This window comes from Phyllobates terribilis, unplaced genomic scaffold (genome assembly GCF_046119375.1).
Source record: "Phyllobates terribilis strain yellow unplaced genomic scaffold, ASM4611937v1 Scaffold_9__5_contigs__length_417890890, whole genome shotgun sequence".
NCBI lineage: Eukaryota > Metazoa > Chordata > Amphibia > Anura > Dendrobatidae > Phyllobates > Phyllobates terribilis.
Genome location: NW_027362769.1, coordinates 387,673,556 through 387,696,693, shown reverse-complemented (window position 1 = coordinate 387,696,693; position 23,138 = coordinate 387,673,556). Strand labels below are relative to the sequence as shown.

The 23,138-nt window shown below is 43.7% G+C and overlaps 1 protein-coding gene across 1 annotated transcript in view; it reads left to right on the top strand.

Moving 5' to 3' along the window:
* The first annotated feature begins 1,797 nt into the window (after positions 1–1,797).
* Positions 1,798–23,138, top strand: part of LOC141162492 (uncharacterized) — a 51,961-nt gene continuing 30,620 nt past the window's right edge. The window contains exons 1-4 of the mRNA XM_073648660.1: positions 1,798–2,038; positions 2,615–2,974; positions 4,465–4,776; positions 15,260–15,564. Coding sequence (XP_073504761.1) covers positions 2,032–2,038; positions 2,615–2,974; positions 4,465–4,754 — 657 coding nt within the window. The 5' untranslated portion in view covers positions 1,798–2,031 and the 3' untranslated portion in view covers positions 4,755–4,776; positions 15,260–15,564. The remainder of the gene's footprint in view (positions 2,039–2,614; positions 2,975–4,464; positions 4,777–15,259; positions 15,565–23,138) is intronic.

Below are 23,138 nucleotides of genomic sequence, written 5' to 3'. Positions count from 1 at the left end.
GCACATTGCAGCTTCAGACTGAAGGCAGAAAAACCGCACAGATATGGAACACATATGGAAATACGGAGTATGTGTAAAATGAACCAGAATACATGTTAAACCTTGGATTCATCATAGTACCCCCCATCCCTTTTACTTGGGTGACTGATTTATTGGGTGACATTATCTCAAGCAGCTTCATTAGACAGTCACTTGGAATGGTTTCCAATAAAAAAGTATGCCTCGTCAAGAGTTCATCTGTGGAATCACTGGCCTTCAGAAAGTGTTTGCATACATCAAGTGTGTTTTGCATGGACAGTATTGATACACAGTTCCATACGTGATGAACTATGTTCCACAACTGTTCTAAACCAGAATAAGGCCAGAATCACTCAACTAAGTAAAGAGAAACAACAGTCCATCATTATTCTAAGACATGAAGGCCAGGTAATCTGCAAATTACTAGAACATTGAAGGTATCCTCAAATGCACAAATGAAAACCATCAGTTGCTATATTAAAATTGCCACTCCAGGATTGGAAGCCCAAGAATTACCTCTGCTGCAGAGGATTAGTTCATCAGAGTTACCAGCATTAGAAGCAGCAAATTGACAGGACCTCAGATAACAGCTCTGATAAATGATGCACAGACATCAGGTAGCAGACACATATCAACATCAGCTATCCACAGGAGACTGCGAAAAGCAGGCTTATGAGGTCAAGCTACTGAGGACCGCAAATAAGAGACTTGTTTGGGCCAAGCAAAGCAAGGACTGGACATGAGATCAATGGAAATCTGAACTTTGGTTTGAAGAGTCAAAATTGTAGAGTTTTGAAACCATCTGCCATGTCTTTTGTAGACACAGAAAAAAATGAGGGATGGTGCCCACTGTAAAGCATGGTGGGGGAGGTGTGATGAGGTGGGGATGCTTTGCTGATGACAGTGTTGGTGATTTATTCCAAAATCAAAGCACACTTAAACAGCATGGCTACCAGAGCATTCTGCAGTGACTGTCATCCATTCTAGTTGTGTTTAGTAGAACCATCATTTGGGTTATGGTTGCAAATGGACCATGACCCAAAACACACCTCCAGGCTATGTGTACGGGCTATGAGATCAAGAAGGAGAGGGATAGAGGCTGCGTCAGAAGACATGGCCTCCACAATCACCCAACCTCATTCCAATTGAGATGGTTTAGGATCAGAGTGAAGGCAAAGTAGTCAGGAAGTGCTCAACACCTCTGGGAACTCTTTCACCTTTGAGATTGTTGAAAGACATTCCAGGTGACCTCCTAATGAAGCTGCTTGAGAGAATGCCAAGGGGTGTAAATGGGATACTGTGAGGAATCTAAGCTTTGACGCATATTATGGTTTGTTTCACACATGTGTTTTTACTCCTTGTTTTCACATCTGTGCCTTCATGATTTTGCTGCCTTCAGCCTGAATCTACAATGTCACATTCCAATAATTAAAAGGAAAACCATGAACAGAGGGGTCCACACATTTGACTGTCAACTTATGGCTGTTTGATCAGAACGTGCAAAAAATTGGTAATGCCAGACAATTTCTCCACCTGACTAAGTTTGTTAAAACATTTCAAACCAACTGTACTGTGTTCACCTTCCCAAGTCTCCGTCACTGCTTCTGGTGTCCGAAATTGACAGCGGTGCTGACCTCACATCAACAGCGCTGCAGCCAATCAGTGAGCTCAGTGGCTCTGACAGGGGTGTTCCATCTACAATGGCAGAACTACTGAGCTCACTGATTAACTGCCACACTGTCAACGTGACATCAGCTCCACAGTCAATATCAAATATCGAGAGAGTGACCAGAGGACCAAGGGAAGGTGAGTACAGAGTAGTTCATTTATAATGTTAAACAAAGTTACGCTGGAAGAGAAATCCCTTCGATACTGACTCTGTAGAAGTCTCTGCTCTCTATAGATGTTTCTACAGACAGAAGCTCGGCCGGGATCATCGCTGCCTGTTCTGTCCTTGTGGTTGTACTGATAATTATCATCGCTGCTGTTCTGTGGTGGAAACTAAAAACAAAGATGAAAGGTAATGTAGTCAGGATATGATTACTTTTTATTGACTCTCTGGCCCAAATTCATCATTTGCATTATTTTAAGTCACTTTCCTTTTTTGTCTTCTGGTATTATTTGCCGTTTTTGGGACCAATTTCTCAAAATGGCGCATTCAATTCATGAATTTAGCACAAAGTAAAAATTGGTCTTTTCTCCTGTCTTGAACTATTTTTGCAACTTTTGGCTAAATTATGGCATATTCAAAACTACACCAGGGGTGGGGGACTGGAATGAGGTTGTACCAATTTTAGCAACATTTTAAAATGTCGCAATTGATGAATTTATCGAAAACATCTGAAATCGCTAAACTATGACCAAAAAGCAGAAGACAGAAAAAAAAAATAGGCGAGCACATATAAAGTAGACTTCAAGAAATGCGCAAACAGGATAATGGTTGCAAACAAAAAAAAGGGCAAAACTAGCAAACAACAGGTGCAAAGGAAATGATGAATAAGCCTTATGTGTCCATATTAAATACATGGATCCATGCTGCAATGTTATGTTATTTCCCTTTTTGATGTAGTTTTATCATTTTATACTGTTCATATAGTTATGGGACCATTCATAGTACGTGACATTGCGTGTCCTCCTAAGCTGATTGATGGAGAGGAGGCCGTCCTGTGCTGTTCAGTGGATAACGCCCCCGAGGATCTGTGTGTGACTTGGCTGATAAGAAGAGATGGACAGGACAAGGAGATCCAGACGTCTCAGACAAGAGGACATTCAGAAGAAGAGGAGAGTTTACTGGATAAATCCTGTATGATCAAATCACAAGTGGTGGGACGTCAGTATTCATCATCCCTGAGCTTCATACCCCATATGGAGAGACATAAAGATGTGACCTTCATCTGTAGAGGGGTCTCCGGTCAACATAAGGACGAGAAGATGCTTCATTGCTGGATGATTTATGGTGAGCATCACATACACACTTATGAGCATATGACGTGAGGTGACACTACAAGGGGTTAACTTATCACCTCTTACTCAATCTTGCACTCACCCTACATTATAAACTGCAAAATGAACATTTATCAATTCCCAACACAGTCCACACACCCCAGATACACAACACACTGCCGGCACTCATCAAGCAAGAGAGGTGATCAGTTGCCAAAATGCACACTGGTGTCCGACAGTTAGAAGGTCACACACTCCCCGAAAAGGTTATGGATTCTTTAATTTTAGTTTTAAGCTTTAATTTAAAAAATACAGTGCTTCCAAACAAATGAATAAAAAGAGAAAAATAAGACGACACACAGATGTCTATGTAAAACAAATATAAAAAAGAGAAATAACAGAAAAAAATACCTAAACGTTTCCATCTATAGTTATTCTTCTGTTTCTTTGAGAGTAGGGAAGATTTATGGTTCCCACTCTTCTCGGCCCCCCAGCACGTGAACACCTATTCATTGTTTAAACCATCTTTTTATAACCCTAGTCAGGGACTCAATTTTCCAAGACAGCCTATCATTTTAATAAGGAAATGGGAAATTATAACTATAATAAGGAAATTAATATATTAAAATATTATACATTTAATAAGGAAATTAATATGGTAAATGGGGGACGTCCAGCATGCCTACAAAGGACCAAGTTCCTTCAGAAGTAAATTAAAATGTTCACTAGTTTTCTTTCCATTATCTACATCAATTAGGAGTGTTGTCATTATTTATTATTATATCTACGGCATTTAATTTTTGGGATATTATTGATCCATTGATTTCTATGTCAATGGTTTTTATTTAATACAAAAATTTAGGAGGCTTTGGATTATTGGGCTCCCAAAGTCTCCGGTTATTTGTCAATCTCTAATTTAATCAGATTTTTTTCTTACATAAAATACCAGCGGAGATCTACCGAAAGAAAGTGAGACTGTGGTCAGTGCCGTGTAGTAATTGCCCATCCATTATGATAGGTGGTGTACAGAGAGGCTCAGGAGCAGAATATTGGGAGCTCCGTGACCTTTCCTATTATCACTATGAACTTCTCATGATGAACAAAATTCACCAAAACTACAGAATCTGACCTAGGATGGATTCATACATTTGTGAAACTTAGGGCTGTTTAGATTGGAATTTTTCGAGGACAATCCCAAGAGATGGACCTCAAAAGTGGAGACGTTTAGAAAGATTACACCCAAAAGTCATTATTTTAGAGCAATATCTGGGTGTTTTTGGATGTGAAGTTGAAATTTCCAGAATTTGCAGCTTGTTCTTAGATATGTTTATTGCACATAATTGATAAAGTGCTGTATGCTGCCAAACAATTTGCTATGAGAACATTTTATAAAATCAGATCATAATAAATCAGTATAAATATTGGAATATTATGTGGGAATGTGTCAGCTGTTTGGCGTAGTTGTTATAGAAGCTGAAGCTCATTCTATGGCTCATTTTACAGTAAAACCAAAACTGTCCAAGTCACTAACAAGAAGACGAGTGAGACCTGGAGAAATAAAGTATTCACTCAACTTGGAGAAATTTAATCCAAAAAGCATCAAGTTTGTCTGGACGTGTGGGGTGGAAATGACAGTAGAAGTCGTATCATCCACGGAATCCATATCAGAGAATCCTGACAGATCCTACAACATTTCCAGTGAGATCATTATTCCTGAGGATCGTCACAAGGATCCAGGATTCAGAGTACGAGTGTCCTGGGAACATGAATCTATGGAGAAACCAGAATCCTAGGAGCTGTCTATAAGAGACTCAGGTGAGAGGAGAGATATATGAGGTTATATAAGAATCCTGGAGCCGTCTATCAGAGACTCAGATGAGAGGAGAGATATATGGGGTTATATAAGAATCCCGGAGATGTCTATCAGAGACTCAGGTGAGAGGAGAGATATATGGGGTTATATAAGAATCCTGGAGCCATCTATCAGAGACTCAGGTGAGAGGAGAGATATATGGGTTATATAAGAATCCTGGAGCCGTCTATCAGAGACTCAGGTGAGAAGAGAGATATATGGGGTTATATAAGAATCCCGGAGCCATCTATCAGAGACTCAGGTGAGTGGGTTATATAAGAATCCTGGAGCTGTCTATCAGAGACTCAGGTGAGAGGAGAGATATATGGGGGTTATATAAGAATCCTGGAGCCATCTATCAGAGACTCAGGTGAGAGGAGAGATATATGGGAGTTATATAAGAATCCTGGAGCCATCTATCAGAGACTCAGGTGAGAGGAGAGATATATGGGGCTTATATAAGAATCCCAGAGCTGTCTATCAGAGACTCAGGTGAGAGGAGAGATTTATTGGGTTATACAAGAATCCCGGAGCCGTCTATCAGAGATCAGGAGAGACATTAACACCTCATTTGTTGGTAACATTAGAGGCACTTTGCGCTTACTATATGTAATATAATACAGTGGCATTCAAAAGTTTGGGCACCTCTGGTCAAAACTGCAGTTATTGTGAACAGTTAAGCAAGTTGAAGATGAAATTTATCTCTAAAAGGCCTAAAGTTAAAAATGACACATTTCCTTTGTATTTTAGGCAAAAAAAAGTATAAACATTGTAATTTTTTACATTTTAAAAATTCCAAAAAAGAAAATGGGCTGGTGCAAAAGATTGGGCACCCTTGGAGATTTGTGTGCTCGGATAAATTTGTCCAAGGTTTCAGACCTTAATTAGCCTGTTACGGTTATGGCTTGTTCACTAACATAGTTAAAAAAGGCCATGTGATGCAAATTTCACAGCTTAATAAAAACGCAGCCTCTTCTAACCTTATGCCAAAAACCAGCAGCCATGAGTTCTTCTAAGCAGCTGCCTGGCACTCTGAAAATGGTGGAGGCCCACAAAGCAGGAGAAGGTTATAGGAAGATAGCAAAGCGTTTTCAAGTTGCCTTTTCCTCAGTTCAAAATGTAATTAAGAAATGGCAGTTACCAGGAACAGTGGAGGTCAAGATAAGGTCTGGAAGACCAAGCAAAATTTTAATGAGAGCTGCTTGTAGGATTGCTAGAGAGGCAAATCAGAACCCCTGCTAGACTGCAAAAGACCTTCAGAAAGATTTAGCAGACTCTAGAGCTGTGGTACATTGTTCTACTGTTCAGAGACACCTGCATAAATATGGCCTTCATGGAAAAGTCATCAGAAGAAAACCTCTCCTGCATCCTCACCATAAATGTCAGCGTCACAAGTATGCAAAAGAACATCTAAACAAGCCTGATGCATTTTGAAAACAAGTCCTGTGGACCAATGAGGTTAAAATAGAAATCTTTGGCCACAATGATCAAACGTATGTGTGGAGAAAAAAAGAGCACAGAATTTCAGTAAAAGAACATCTCACCAACCATTAAGCATGGGGGTGGATCAATCATTCTTTGGGGTTGTGTTGCAGACAATGGCACGGGGAACATTTCATGGGTAGAGGGAAGAATAGATTCAATGAAATTTCAACAAGTTCTTGATGCAAACATAACACCACCTGTAAAAAAGCTGAAGATGAAAAGAGGATGGCTTTAACAAATGGATAATGATTAGTGATGGGCGAACGCGCTCGCCACTGCTCGATACTCGCCCGAGCATGACTGTGCTCGACGAGCTCGGAGCTCGGCAAGTATTTCCGGATTGCTCGGGCGGGAACTCGGGTCCCCTCCCTGCATGTTTGGCGCTCTTTAGAGAGCCAATGAACATGCAGGGATTGCCTGCCACGCACTGTAATGCTGTAGCCATGTTGGTTGTGGGCATTACAGTGATTGGCTGGCCGCACAGCGTCATCAGGTATAATAAGACCTGGCGCCGCTATGCTCGTCACAGTCTACCTCGGATCCAGGCAGAGTAGGGAGAGGTGCTGCTGTGTGAGGTAGAGATTTGCTTGTTTATAGTTAGATAATACATACAGTTCATGGAAGCAGCAGTAGTTTATATCCCATACGGGAGTCATCAATATTATGCTCAATAGGTATTTTCATATCCAGGACTACTAGGATGTGGACATATAATAGGCTAAATCGTAAGCAAAACATATGTTAGAAACAAGGAGAGAAATAAACGATCAAAAAGCCATAAATATATCAAAAGTTTATTTAACACATAATAGCATAAAGGGGTAAAATACAGATACCATGGACAAAAACCAAAAATCCACGTGTTGAGTATATCATTGTATAGTTGCAAAATTGCAAAATAAATAGTCACTACCGTAGCCCCATATTCAAAGGTACAATCAATAGATATCTATCAGAAAGTCATAATGTGCCCTTAGACATAACAATAGTATTCATGTAGCAATCACATATAAAGCCCTGCTCCACGTGTGTAGCTTGTCCTCTGCCCCTGTGCCCTGACTGCCTGCTTATAGATCTCCCTTCTTTATTTTCCATTGGTATGTATAGCGGGACCTCTATGGCTTTATATGTGATTGCTACATGAATACTATTGTTATGTCTAAGGGCACATTATGACTTTCTGATAGATATCTATTGATTGTACCTTTGAATATGGGGCTACGGTAGTGACTATTTATTTTGCAATTTTGCAACTATACAATGATATACTCAACACGTGGATTTTGGTTTCTGTCCATGGTATCTGTATTTTAGCTCTTTATGCTATTATGTGTTAAATAAACTTTTGATATATTTATGGCTTTTTGATTGTTTATAGTTAGTATAGGTATTCCACAAGATATATACAGCTCTGGCAAAAATTAAGAGACCACTGAACAGTTTTCTATTGGAAAGCATGGAAAGACGCATGAAAGCTGTGATTAAAAATCATGGTTAGTCCACCAAATATTGATTTCTGAACTGTTCCTGAGTTAAAACATGAGTAATTTGCAGTCTGAAAGCGCTGTTTCTTTTTTAGTATTTTGACGCTTTATCATTTGCTGCAATTAAATACAAAAATTTTAGCTTTGAATTTCGGAGACATGTTGTCAGTAGTTTATAGACTAAAACAACAATGTACACTTTTCTCAAAAATATACCTACAAAGAGAAAAATCAGAGAAACTGAAAATTTTGCAGTGGTCTCTTAATTTTTGCCAGAGCTGTATATATCCATCTGAACTAACAGTCCGTCTGAGGACTAATCCAGCTGCATATAATCAGTGCTAGGCAGGAGTTAGGCAGGCAGGCAGGATATGTGGCAGACTGCAGAGCATATAGCGCAAAGGGGTCCATTGAACGTTCTGTCTGCTGCTGTAATAATTTCAGATATTTGTAGACATAGCCCCAGATATCAAGGGCCAGGGCAATTTTTTTTTATCTTAATCCTGCTTATTTGCTTAAAAAGCAATCCAGTGTACACCATTTTTCTGCTCCACTTGCTTGTTAGCACTGCAGAAAACAGCCAGACCTGTTCAATATTTGAGGGATAAAAATCCAGAAATTTGAACTGAATGTGGAAAATATCGGCCTCCTTTTTCATTCTGTTGCAGTGTGTCGGTCAAGCTATTCACACTAGGTGTCTGTGTAGAATAATATTAGTAAATTACAGGCCTGCTATTTAAAACCGTGGTTCTCTGTCACACGTATCACATGTAATGCGTTCCAAAATCAGCCATTTCTTGTGAACCGTGGAAATGGGCAAGGTGCGTGGCAAGGGACGGGGGAGTGGACGTGATTGTGATGGTGTATGCAGAAGCAGAGGACGTGGCCGTGGACAAGCTGAAATTGTGCCACACCAAAGATCCACATCTTGTCGCTCGACCTTCCTGTCCCAATTACTAGGGAACCGCAGCACAACACTATTGAACCCAGAGCAATGTCAAAAGGTTATTGGCTGGATAGCAGATAATGCTTCCAGTCCCTTTGACACCACCACCAGCACCCTGTCTTTTGGCACTACCACCAACCTATCTTCCACACGGTCAAGTGTCAGTAGCCGTGAGTCCGGACCGCATATTCCTCACCCTGATCCTCCTTCCTCCCACCACGCCGAGTGCCCGGAGACAACTGATCCCACACTTGAACACTCAGAAGAGCTGTTCACTTTTCCATTTGTAGATTCGGGCCTCTTGCCTGGCCAGCTTCAAGCGAGACAAGAGGAGAACGCGTGCAGCAATGCCAAATGTTGGAGCAGCCAGGGTCACACGAAGGCAACGGTGGGAAAGTGCAATTGCTGTCGCAAGAGGTGGATGATGATGATGAGACACAATTGCCAAAAAGTCAGGAGGAGGACCAGGGTGTGGAAGTGGAAGACGAGGTGGTGGATGATATATTAACTGATCCAACCTGCCAGGGGGACATACAGAGTGAGGACAGCAGCACATAGGGGGAGGGAGGCAGAGCACCACAACAGGCAGAAAGAAGCAGTGTGGTGGCCACAGACACAAGGTGGGAAAACGTTCCTCGTAACGCCAACACAACGGAAGTTGCAAGGACTACTGTTAGGTCTTCCCGAGTCTGGTTATTTTTTAAAGACTCCGCAGATAACCCCAAAAAGGTCATTTGCACCACCTGCCAGGCCACCATCAGCAGGGGTAGCAAAACTAACAACCTGACCAACACCAGCATGATCAGGCACATGGCAGTAAAGAACCTGACTAAGTGGGCCAAACCCAAGGGTCTAGCAACAGTGTCTGCGGGTGACACCCCTGCTTCTTCTGCTCTTGTGCATGCACGCCAATCCCCTGTTCATGGCGCATGCCAAGATGCCTCCTGCCCTGCACCAGTCGTCGCACACTCTCAACTAGACCCATCAGCAAGCACATCCATGTCCTTGTCCCAGTGCAGCGTTCAGTTGTCCCTACCCCAGTCCTTGGAACGCAAGCGCAAATATACAGCCAACGCCCCAGAGTCCATACTACTAAATTCACACATTTCGCGAATGCTTGCACTCGAAATGTTGCCTTTTAGGCTCGAGGAGACAGAAGCTTTCCGCAACCTGATGGCGACGGCCGTCCCTCGGTACTCGGTCCCCAGCTGCCACTATTTCTCCCGTTGTGCCGTCCCTGCATTACATGAGCACGTGTCCTAGAACATTAGCCGTGCCCTCAACAAAGCAGTTACTGGGAAAGTCCACCTAACCACGGACACGTGGACAAGTGCTTGTGGGTAGGGACGGTACATATCGCTGATGGCACACTGGGTTAATATAGTGGAAGCTGGGACCCAGACGGACCTTGAGACGGAACACTTCCTCCCGACGCCAAGGATTGCGAGCCCTGGGTCAATCAGGGTTGTCCCCACATTCTACAGCTCCTGCACCTTCTCCTCCTCTTCAGCCTCCATCTCCGAAGTGACCACATCAGTTGCAAGCTGGAAGTACTGCAGCACTGCCTCGGCCAAACAGCAACAGGCTGTTCTGAAGCTAAAATGCTTAGGTGACAAACCGCACAATGCTGAAGAGTTGTGAACAGCTCTGAAAGAGCAGGCAGATCTGTGGCTGACACCGCTGACCCTACAGCCAAGCATGGTCATGTGTGACAATGACCAGAACCTGGTGGCGGCTCTGAGGTGAGGTGAGCTCACATGTACTGTGCCTGGCCCATGTGCTTAACCTCATGGTTCAGCGGTTACTCAAAACCTACCCGGATCTGCTAGATCAGCTTATGAAAGTACGCCGCCTGTGTGCCCATTTTGGAAAGTCAGCTTCCGCCGCCCTTGCTGTGCTTCAGCAGCGTTTGCAGCTTCCAACTCACCGACTGATCTGCGATGTCCCCACGTGTTGAAACTCTATATTGCAGATGTTTGGAAGTATTCCGTCCCCATGGCCTGTGGCTGTAAATATGGCTCTGTGAGACGGGGTCTCTTCTCCTGTACTTACAATGGCGATGGTCGCAGATAGCTTAACTCGGCTGCTAGCATGCACGTTGTGAAGAATTCAGAAGAGACTTTGTTTTCTTTAAGAACTCTTGTTAAATGCATGTAGAAGAAGCAGGTTAAAAACAACTTTTCACAGAACAGGCTGTGAGCACATGAGCTTCAGAAGGTTCAAAGATGATGAATGAAAGCAAGGCAGGGAAGAAGAAGGGAGGGGTTGGCTAAACAAGTCCCATGAGAGGAAGACAGGGCGAGAGAAAAGACAGGCTTCAAGAAAGTAAACACTACAGCAATGCAATAAAACAGCAGTGCATAGCAACTGTAGGAAGGTCCATTATAGTCCGGAAATGTCCCAATCATGGGACAGAACAGTAAGGATTTGTGAGCAGAAGAGGACAGTTGTTGACTACCAGCATCAACAAGGCTGTCCGTATTCAGGTCAGACTCCACACATAAAACCTCAGGAGTGGACATGGATGTCAGACATCTGTACTATCCTCCAAAACTTTAGGACTCCACCAAGACTGTGAGCGGCGATGACACCATAATTAGTGTCACCGTCCCGCTTCTCTGTCTTCTGAAACGCTCTCTGCTCACAATTAAAGAGGATGCATTGCAGGCGGAGTACGATGAGATGGAGCAAGGAACCATACAGGGTGATTCCACACAGCCCAGCCTCATCTCATCCCAACGTGGATTGGGTGACAATGAGAACAGGAGCTAGTTTCCTGCGCTATAGACGGTACTACTGTCATACCGTCTGTTCAGCGTGGATGGTCTGAGGACAGGGATGAGGAGGAGGAGGATGAGGAGGAGAGTATGGTAAGTCGTCCTCTTGGTGAGGACACGGAAGTCTTGCCTCTGAGTTTATGTTATGCTGCCTTTCCGGTGACCCTCGCGTTGTCCAAATTTTGGGTGACAGTCATTATTGGTTGGTGACACTTCTAGACCCACACTACAAGTAGAACTTTCTGTCTCTTATTCCCACGCTGGACAGGCCTAATAAAATGGGGCAGTACCAGAATGCCCTTGTTGTGGAATTATTAAAAAAAATTCCCATCTCAAAACGCTGGCTGCAGAGGTTACAGTTCGTTGGGCAACCAAGGAGTACAGGTGAGAGAGACACAGAGGCAGGGGAACACTGTCAAAGTTCTGGGACAGTTTTCTCAGACCCTCAAATCGCACAGGCCCTGAAGAGTGGCATACTCTCCCAAGGAGGGAAACATTTCGGAAGATGGTGAGGGAGTACCTTGCCGACCATACCAACGTCCTCCGTGATTCCTCTGTGCCTTGTAATTATTGGGTATCCAAGCTGGACATGTGGCATGAACTGGCTCTCTATGCCTTGGAGGTCCTGGCCTACCCTGCCGCTAGCTTTTTATCAGAGCGGGTTTTTAGTGCCGTCGGTGGAATTATAACCGATAGGCACATCTGGCTATCAACTGAAAATGCTGACAAGCTGACTCTTATAAAAGTGAACAAGGGCTGGATTAGGCCAGACTTCTCAACACCACCGAATTATAGTAGCCTAACATAAACTCAAATATAGTGTCTTTTTTTGGGAGGTCTAACTCTATTCCCATGCACCTCTGTCTTCACACCCAGACATGGGTATACACTTCCTGAATTTGTCTATTTGCTCTTGTCCTCCTCCTTCTCCTCATCCTCATCCTCCAACACCATATCTACCATATCACCATATCTACGTCTCTTGCAATGGGCATTGGAGTTCCTTAAAATTTGTGGCAGCCGTTGCATTCACTGCATAGGCAAATAGTATGGGAGACCCACTTCCTAATAATGGGAACATTGTTTTCAGGAGGCCCTCCAACCTCTATGTCTCTTGCAAGGGGCATTGGAGTTCCTCAAAATTTTTGGCAGCCGTTGTACTCACTGCATACCCTGTAACTGGATAGCAGACTTGCTCCTTCCTAATGGGAACATGCCGTTACTGTGGCCCAGCTCTATGTGTCTTTAAATTGTTAGTGGGGTTTTTGCCAAATTTTGTCAGCCGTTGGACTCACTGCATACCCTATAACTGTATAACAGACCCTCTCCTCTCTAATGGGAACATGCTGTAGGTGTCTTTAAATTGCTAGTGGGGTTTTTCTCAATTTTTGGAAGCCCTTGCAGTCACAGCATGGGCATTACCACTATAGGAGACCCGCTCCTTTATAATGGGAACATTTTTTGTTACTGAGACCCTCCTCTATGTCTCTTAAAAGGGGTATTGGGTTGCGTCCAAATTGTTGGCAGCCCTTGCAGTCACTACATACGCAATAACAGTATAGGAGACCCACTCGTTAATAATGGAAACAACAAAGCATAGCCGGCTGATGGCTCTCTAACAATAGCGAGGGCTGACTGCTGGCCCTTTAAGAATAGTAAGGGCTGCATGATGGCCCTATAAAAATAGGCTTTGTGACTTTCAGTGTCCCTCCATCATAAATGAAACAGGATGTGCCTGATGATGTGTCACACACCACATGGCCAGATAAGGTTGTAAAATGTTAAAATGGCATTTACCGGTAAATGCATTTGTCACTGTTGAAAGCAATGCAAAAGTGCAAAAACGCATCAAAAACGCTACATGTGAACATAGCCCAAGGTGTGGAGGAACATTTTTGTTTTTGGTTATTTATTTTGCCTTATATAAGGATGTTCCTTAACATATTTCCCGGGAAAATCCATTTTGGTTTCGTTTTGGTATGTTTTATTGTGAGTCTGTAAAAGTGGCGTAATACGTCTGACAAAATTGTTCTCAGCAGTGACCTGGGAGTCAGAAATGCTTCCAAGGGTCTTCCCCCATGCTGTTTCCATGTCATTTCAGCACTGTTCCCATCGATTTGGGCAATTTTTAGGCCCTCTGCAGACCTCCGGGGGGAGGGCCACCAGGAAAAAACTTGAGTTTCCCATAGACTTACATTGGGCTCGTTACTCGGGCCAAGCACTCGAGAATTCCAATTTGCTCGACTCGTACAACGAGTACCCGAGCATTTTAGTGCTCGCTCATCACTAATAATGATCCTAAACACATGTCAAAATCCACAATAGACGACCTCAAAAGGCGCAAGTTGAAGGTTTTACAATCGACCGCACAGTCCTGTGAGCTGAACATCATTGAAAATCTGTGGCTAGACCTTAAAATGGCAGTGCATGCAAGACGACCCAGGAATCTCACAGAACTGGAAGAATTTTCCAAGGAAGATTGGATGAAAATCCCTCAAACAAGAATTGAAAGACTCTTGTCAAGCTGTGATAATTGCAAAACGGGGTGCTACTAGATACTAATCATGCATGGTGCCCAAACTTTTGCATCGGCAAATTTCCATTTTTGTAATTTTTAAAATGTAAAAAATTACACTACATTTTTTCCTCTAAAATACAAAGGAAATGTGTCATCTGTAACTTTAGCCCTTTTACAGATCATTTCATCATCAACTTGCTAACTGTTCACAATAACAGTCATTTTGATTGTTTTTACATGCCACTGTAATTATCAAATAATAAATAACAATATATTAAAAGGCAAATTTTTTGAGAATAAATTGCTAAAAATGGAGATGGGTAAATCTATTACCAGCACCTCACAGCTTTGTGCCAGAATTGAATATCTTCTGATCTGTAGTTCATGGGTTATGGCCACTGGGGCTGGACCTGCTCTGTTTCTGCTATCGCTGCAGATTAAAAGAGTTGATTGAGGGGGTGCCCGGAGATGGACTCCCACTAATCTGATATTGATGAATTATTCTAGAATTAGACCATTAATTTCATAAACCTGGTCAACCCTATTATACAGTGTCAGAGGGCATCCTCGTAGGGAGAACTTGCAGTACGACGGACACACCATCATTGGGGACCACATAGAGACTTTCTGCAGGTTTTCTTGATCTACAACTGCAGTCAGTAGATCCTTTTTGCCGCCTGCTCTTCTGCGCTCTTCATTGTACGGCAGCCGTCACCTGAAATTAAACCTTACATTATGAGTCTCTACATAACTGCAGCCTGAGGGAAATATACAATCCTTTTAGGTTTCATCTCGGTATCGTCACACGCTTCCTACCATATCATATATGCTGCACAATCACTTGTTAAGAGGAATAAAAATCCCATGAACAATTTCACTCTACAAAACATGACGATATTTTCCTGCACGTATTTTGGCCGGTCATGTGACCCTATATCAAATGCTGAGCAACAGTGAAAGTGATTGACTGCAGCGGTCACACAAGCCAATAGGGATCTCCTGAGCAGCGGCAGTGGTGTGGCGGGGGATGTCATACACAAGTAATGCTGTTATTTTATAGTAAATTTATTGGCCTGTTTTTTCTTGATCCTGGACAACCCCTTTGAGACCTACCTATGAAAGAGTACACGAAGAAAGCTAAGAATCTAATTAAGAAATGTCCAATATTTATGTTTAGTTTTTAGGACTATTTTTACAACTTTTATACAATCTGATCATTTTTAATTCTATTTCCAGGTAAACCCCAGATGTCGGCCCCTATAGAGATCACTAAGGCAGATTCATCTCGTGTTCGGTTCTCTCTGAATCTACAGAAGTTTTACCCTAAAGATATAAACATCTCCTGGTATAGAGAAGATCAGTCTGGTAAATGGGGATTATCAGCTGTGGAAACAGTGCACAGGACGATGATATCACATATGAGGTCACCAGTGTCGTCCAGGTCCCTGGTTATCGATTCAGAGATCCAGAGATGAAAATCATTGTAGAATGGGAATACGAGAGTACGGAGACGTCAGAGACAACATCACTGAGTGTCAGCGGTAAAGATGATATCTGTCTATTATCTGCCTAGCAGTCTATCTATCATCTATCTATTATCTGTCTATTTATTATCCATCTATTGTCTATTATCTATTAGAGATGAGCGAACATTTCAATGTTCGATTTGGAAATGTTCACCTAATATTTAGATGTTTGCCGATTTTGTTCGTCGAACATTCGACGAACATTTTCAAAAACAATAGGATTCAATGGGGGGACAAAAAAAAAGCATATACAACACCTTCAAAAGCTGCCAAAACACATCAAATTAGTGGTAGACACCAGGAAAGTGCCATCAATTGACCCAGAGTATAAGTACTATAATTATTATTACTATTACAGCGACATTTTTTCCATGGCGCGTTACATGTGAAAAGGGGTCACCGACTGGTATAACAGGAGAGAGGACCCTGCTCGCGAGAGCTCACAAACAATGTACAAGGGATGGGTGAGGGTACAGTAGGTCAGTATACAGCTAGTCATGCAGCGGTATGCGGAAGCGATAGTTACCGCAGAGTGTCACAAAAAGTGGGTCTTCAGCTTCCTTTTCAAGGTTTCCATGGTAGACGACAGTCTGATGTGTTGGGGTACAGAGTTACACAGTAGGGGGGATGCACGGAACAAATCTTGTATGCAATTGTGACAAGAAGAGGGAAGTAGAGAAGGAGATCTTGGGAGGATGGGAGGTTGCGTGCAGGGAGACTAGGTCACACATGTATGGAGGAGACAGGTTTTCGATGGCTTGGTATGCCAAAGCTAGGCTTTTCAACTGGAGTCTCTGGGCAACAGGGAGCAAGCGCAGGGATTGACAGAAGGGAGAAGCCTGGGAATAGCGGCATAACAGGTTGAATATTCAGCCAGCAAAGTTTAGGATGGATTGGAGGAGTGCGAGAGTGGTAGAAGGGAGGCCACAGAGCAGAAACTTGTAGTAGTCGAGGCAGGAGATGATGAGGGCGTGCACTGGTGTTTTTCTAAATTCATGGTTGAGGAATGTGCGGATCCCCGAGATACTTTGGAGTTGGAGTCAGCAGCAAATGGAAAGGACTTGGATCTGACATTTGAAGGACAGATTAGAGTCAAGCTTGCGGGACTAGGGAGAGTGGGCAGCCATTCACTTTGATGGATAGGTGAGTTGTGGGGGGATGAATGAGATGGTAGAAAGCTGATGCATTCTGTTTTATCCATGTTAATTTTTAAAAATCTAGCAGAGAAGAAAGAAGAAATAGAGGACACACATTGTGGGATTCTGCTTAGTAAGGAGTTGATATCAGGTCCAGAGAGGTAGATCTGTGTGTCATCAGCATAGAGGTGATACCGAAAGCCATCCCAGGCCAAAAGTGTAGATGGAGAAGATCCTGGGTCCTAGAACTGAACCTTGGGGGATACCGACACATAGGGGGTGAGATGAGGAGGTGGTGTGTGAGTGGGAGACACTGAATGTCCTGTCAGTTAGGTATGAAAAGATCCAAGACAGGGCCAAGTCTGTGAAGCCCGAGAGATGAGAGTCTGTCGTAAGAGGGTATGGTCTATTGTGTTAAAGGCAGATGACAGGTCTAGAAGGAGGAGGACAGAGTAGTCTAGCTTGGATGTGGCAGTTAGTAGGTCATTGGTGACCTTAGTCAGGGCAGTTTCAGTGGAGTGATGCGGTCAGAAGCCAGATTGTAAGTGGTCAAAGAGGGAGCAGGAGGACATGTGGGAGGACAGTTCAAAATAGACTTGTCAATCCAGTAGTTTGGAGGCATAGGTGAGAAGTGAGATGGGGCAATAGCTAAACATAGGATGGGTCAAGAAAGGGCTTTTGGAGGATGGGTGTGATTGAGGTATGTTTGAATCATGAGGGGAAGACACCAGTTGTTAGTGAGAGGTTGAAGAGGAGGGTTAGGCTTGGGATGAAGACTGTGGCACGGTTTGAAATGATTTGGGACAGTATTGGGTCAAGTTCACAGGTGGCGAGATGTGATTTGAACAGTAAAGATAATCTTCCGAGATGGCGGAGAAGCTGGTTTTGGAGGAGGAGAGTTGAGTCTTTATGAGAAAGGGCTGTTGGGACTTTAAGCAAAAGCTTTGCCCTACGTTGTCAATCTTCTGCTTGAAGAATGAGGCTAAGTCTTCAGCTGAGAGGAAAGGAGAGGAGAGGGAGGGGGAGCTGGTGGACAGAGGAGGGACTTGAAAGTACTGAATAGCTGTTTAGGGTTGTGAGGCACGTATGATATGAGAGATGAGAAGTAGATTTGTTTTGCTGCAGTGAGCAACTGTGCAGCATTTTGAAAACTTCTGTTACTGGACTCCACTCCCTTTCTTTGGCAGTCGCACAGTGGTATGCCTTGTAGATGAGGGCCAGGAAGAACCTGTGCTCCAGTAGATGACAAGCGCTGCATCAAGTGGCCTCTGCTCCTCTTCTTCCAATTTAACATCACACACAGTACAGTCCTCAGAGGTGGCACCCCAATTACCCTTGTTTTCACCCACGTCACAACTATCCAATCGGCCAACTGACAGTGCGGAAGCACAGATGGGCGAGTTTGCAGAGCTGTTCACACATTCTATTCCGGGCATTAGAGGTCTGATCCAAAGCTTCACAGACTCAAGAGGGGGAAAGCATGTGTAGCGATGCCCAAAATTTTTTTCAGTTGATCTGGGCCCCGACCAAGTAGGGTCCGAGAAGTATCCAAACCCTCGTCACCAGACGTTAACCCCTGGGGGTGGGCATGGATGGGTTGGAGAAAGAAATAAATACACACCAGAACATGGAGAACTAAAGTAATATACAACAGGGGTTGGAAAACTAAACTACTAAACAGCTAAGGTTGGAAAAAGAAACAAATACACACCAGAACATGGAGAACTAAACTAATAGAAAAGAGGGGTTGGAGAACTAAACTAATAAGACAACCGGGGTTGGAAAACTAACCTACTAAACAGCTAGGGTTGGAGAACTAAACCACTACACATCAGGGGATGGAGAACTAAACCACTGGACACCAAGGTGTTACTAGACAGCAAGTGTTGGAATCCCCAAGGCTTGCGGGACAAACCTCTGTATCTAACACTTCCTCCAGTGCTTCTGCATCCTCCACCTCCTCTAAGGCCTCCATCTGCGCCCTCAACCTGTGCCTTAATTAGACACACGTTCCAACAGTGCAGAGAGAATCCCCCTATCTCCATACTGGGGAGCCAGGGCTCACCGCAATCAGGCAGTGTTAAAATTAATATGCCTTGGAGATTGCAATCATACAGCTGAAGAGTTGTGGACAGTTCTCCGGGCCGAGTTTGAGCAATGGCTGTCTCCAATGAACCTGAAGCAAGGGAAGGCCGTGTGCGATAACAGTGCAAACCCAGTGGCAGCCCTATGCTAGGGCAACCTCAGACACGTGCCTTGCATGGCTCGCATCCTCAACCTGATGGTACAGCAATTTCTCTGCCACTATCCCGGCCTGGAAGCTCTGCTGCAGAAGCCACGATCTCTGCGTGCTCACTTAAAACTATAAAAATGAGCAGGATTTTTAGTATAAAAGCCAGACTACTAGACAGACAACGAGCAAACTCCTTTATGATGATAGAGGCCACCATCTCCTTAGCTTGCTGGTACTTTTTCTTTGGGAATGAGCTTGTCTCCAACCTGCCAGGAATATTCTGTGAATGGCACGCCACGGTTTGGTATTAGCACCCAGTACCGGAAGCAAAGCCATCCACAATTTCCGTACCTCAGGAATTTTAGTTATTAGACTGGCGGAAGCTATAGCTGACTTTCTGAAATAGGCACACACGCGTTGTACTTTCACAAGCAGCTCTGGCAGATCTGGGTAGGTTTTGAGAAACCGCTGAACCACTAAGTTGAGCACATTTAGTGCTCTCTCATTACTAATGTGTACCCCTGTATGGAGAACAAGATCAGCACCAAAGAATTAAAAGATGAAATATAGCCTGCTTTATATACCACAATACTAAGGAAACCAATTTAGATTATATGTTGTGTACCCCTGTGACAAAAATATCTGCACCAAAGAATTAATTTCACTAGAGTAGAAATAGTATAATGGTGGCCGACAACTCTTTTCCACTACAGCCAAACCCAGCAGATGGAGACCCAATCAGGATTTTCCACATTTCCAAAAATTAGTGGCAGACACCAGCAAAGTGACATCAATTTCACTACAGTAGAAATAGTTTAATTAGGACCGACACCTCTTCCACTACAGCCAACCCAGTAGATGTAGACTCAATCAGAAGAGTTTTCATTTCCCCAAATTAGGGCCTAACACCACAAAAGTGGCATCAATTTCACCAGAGTAGAAGTAGTTTAATGGAGACAGAAACCTCTTCCACTACAGCCAAACCCAATAGATGGAGACCCAATCAGGATTCCCCACAATTCCACAAATTATTGGCAGACACCAGCAAAGTGGCATTAATTTCACTACAGTAGAAATTGTAGAATTAGGAACCAAAACCTCCTCCACTACAGCCAACCCAGCAGATAGAGACTCAATCAGGAGTGCACCATCCTCTCAAGTCGTTCACCATGTGTCAGACTTGTACTCTGTTGTGCTGGTGCACAAGCTGGTCTAAAAAATGTGTGAAAGGACTCACAGAAATTGCTTCTGCCACTTACACTACTGCTGCTGCTAATATTTTCGCGTTGACGAATTGACGTGCCGGAGGTTGGAAGTGTAGAGCTGCGATGAACTCTGTGTGCCTCACTGCTGTCTTGGGGAAAACCTGTGTTAAGGTTGTGTAAAAGCGTGTTTCGATATTCCAGTATTTGCGAGTCCCTTTCCAGGGCGGGAAGCATCTGGCAGAATTTTATCTTATAACGTGGATCTAACAGTGGCAACCCAGTAGTCAGCACTATTTCGAATCCTTACTATACAGGGATCATGTTGCAGATAGTGCAGCAAGAACGCACTCATATGTCGGGCTCTTTCATGAGGTTCAAGCTCATGCTGTGTTGGTGGCTGGGTAATTCTGATGCTTGTTTCCTCCGTCCCCTCCCGCCAGACACGAACAGAGAGGGGATGATGATCTTCTTCATGTTCTGACTGTTGCTCGCAAGCCTAACAGTTTTTCTTGTATCGCCAACCCCCCTTGATCACAGTGAACCACCCTCCCTTGGCACCTTGAGATGTCCCCTAGTGTATAACGTTAGTAACCGAAGAAAGTACTTTTTTTAGTGTTGATGAGGCCTGTATAACATAGGAGATATGCTACGAACAATTTAAAACTGAGATGTCCCCTACTGTATCACTTTTGTAACAGAAGAAAGTTTTTTTTTTAGTGTGGATGAGGCCTGTATAATATAGAAGATATGCTACTAACAATTTCAAACTGAGATGTCCCCTACTGTATCACATTAGTAACAGAAGAAAGTATTTTTTTATTGTGGATGAGGCCTGTATATCATATACAAAATATACTCCAAACTAATTCAAACTGAGATATCCCCTGCTGTATAACGTTAGGAATAGTGTTGAGTGATACCTTCCGATATCGGGAAATATTGGATCGGATTGGATCGGACAGATACCCAAAAAATATCGGATATCGCCGATTCCGATACCGGAAACCAATGCAAGTCAATGGGACACAAATATCGGAATGAAAATAAACCCTTTCTTTCCTTGTAGGTTAATTCTACATGAAGGAAAACAACTAAGAATAATGTAGAATGTATTGGGGGAGGTGGGGGAGACAATAAAGGCATAGAGGTTTAGCCCAATCAAATGGAATAGCAGGAATTAATATTTTTTTTAAGACGTTTGGAGTTACAAAGATATTGACTATGTTAAGCTTTTTTATATTTGGTCAGATATTTATGTTTCACTACTTCCATGCTCTTCACCTTCTTTTTTACTTCTCCCACACTTTCTCCTTCATCATCCTCAGCAGCAGCATCTTTTTCATCAACTTCTTCTTCACCTTATTCATCTTCTTCTTCTTCACCTTCTTCCTATTAATCTTTTTTTTTACATTCTTCATATTCTTCTTATTCAACTATTATTCTTCTTCATATTCTACTTCTTCATCTTCTTCATCTTCTTCTTCTTCATCATATTCTTATTTGTGACAGGCATTCCTGTAGTTGTTATCTATAAAAGTTTGAGGATTACACCTTCCGTTCTGCCTGTCACAAAAGATTTACAACAGGATTTGTCCGCATTCAGTTTGGCCTGCAGCAGCAGGTATTTTCCAGGGGCACCACGAGGAGGAACGAACTCACCCCCATACACTGCTTAGTCTTCTTCTGCTTATTATTTAGATAATATCTTTTGCTCTGATTTTTAGTCTTATGCTTAATGTTCTTCTGCTTTTTGTTCTGTAGCTTCTTGTTCTTCTGCTTCTTGGTCTTCTGTCTCTTGTTCTTCTGTATCTAGGTGGTTGTCTTCTTGTTCTTTGTCCTCTTGTCATCTTCTTCAGGGTCATCTTCTTGGTCTTCTTTGAGGTGGTCTTCAGGGTCGTCGTCTTCAGAGTCGTCGTCTTCGGGGTCCTCGTCTTCTTTGGGGTGGTCTTCAGGGTCGTCGTCTTCGGGGTCCTCGTCTTCTTCGGGGTCGTCTTCAGGGTCGTCGTCTTCAGGGTCGTCGTCTTCGGGGTCCTCGTCTTCTTCAGGGTGGTCTTCAGGGTCGTCGTCTTCAGGGTCCCCATCTTCGGGGTCCTCGTCTTCTTCGGGGAGGTCTTCAGGGTCGTCGTCTTCAGGGTCGTCGTCAGGGAGATCCAGAGTGATTACCAAAACCATTTCAAAAAGCTTGAACTTGGAAATGTAGCAGAAGGTACAAGAAGGCTGAGGAACTGCCGAGAACCAGCTGACGGTACTGGAACCCGGATGGGTAGCAGAAGGTACAAGAGCCAATGGAACTACCGAGGACCAGCTGATGGTACTGGAACCCGGTTACTAAGCAGGAGGTACCTGTGCTAGAAAGCACTACCATGGACCAGCAGACGTTGGTGGAACTCGGATACCGAGAAGGAGGCACCTAAGCCAAAGGCACTGCCGATAACCAGCTGACGGTACTGGAACCCAGATGGGTGGCAGAAGGTACAAGAGCCAATGGAACCACCGAGGACCAGCTGATGGCACTGGAACCCGGATGGGTAGCAGAAGGTACACATGAAAAAAAAAGTTGCAAGGCCGCGAGCCGGCCGGAGTTACCGAAACCCACAGTCCTACAGGGGGTGCTTGTCCTATTGGCACTATGGAACCAGCCTTCATTGCCAGATCCCGCAGCCTACATAGAAGTCACCTAAACTGCAGACACCATAGAGTCGGCTAACGCGACCACAACACGACAGGACAACGTATTGGAGGCAGTGACGTTGACACTACCCGGAAACAGCTGGCGTGCTGGAAAAAGGCTGGGCAGGAGGGAGTACCCGTGCCAAAGACACTGCCAGGAAACAGCTGGCCGTGCTGGAACCCGGATGGGTAGCAGAAGGTACAAGAGCCAATGGAACTACCGAGGACCAGCTGATGGTACTGGAACCCGGTTATTAAGGTGGAGGTACCTGTGCCAGAAAGCACTACCAAGGACCAGCAGATGTTGGTGGAACTCGGATGCCGAGAAGGAGGCACCTAAGCCAA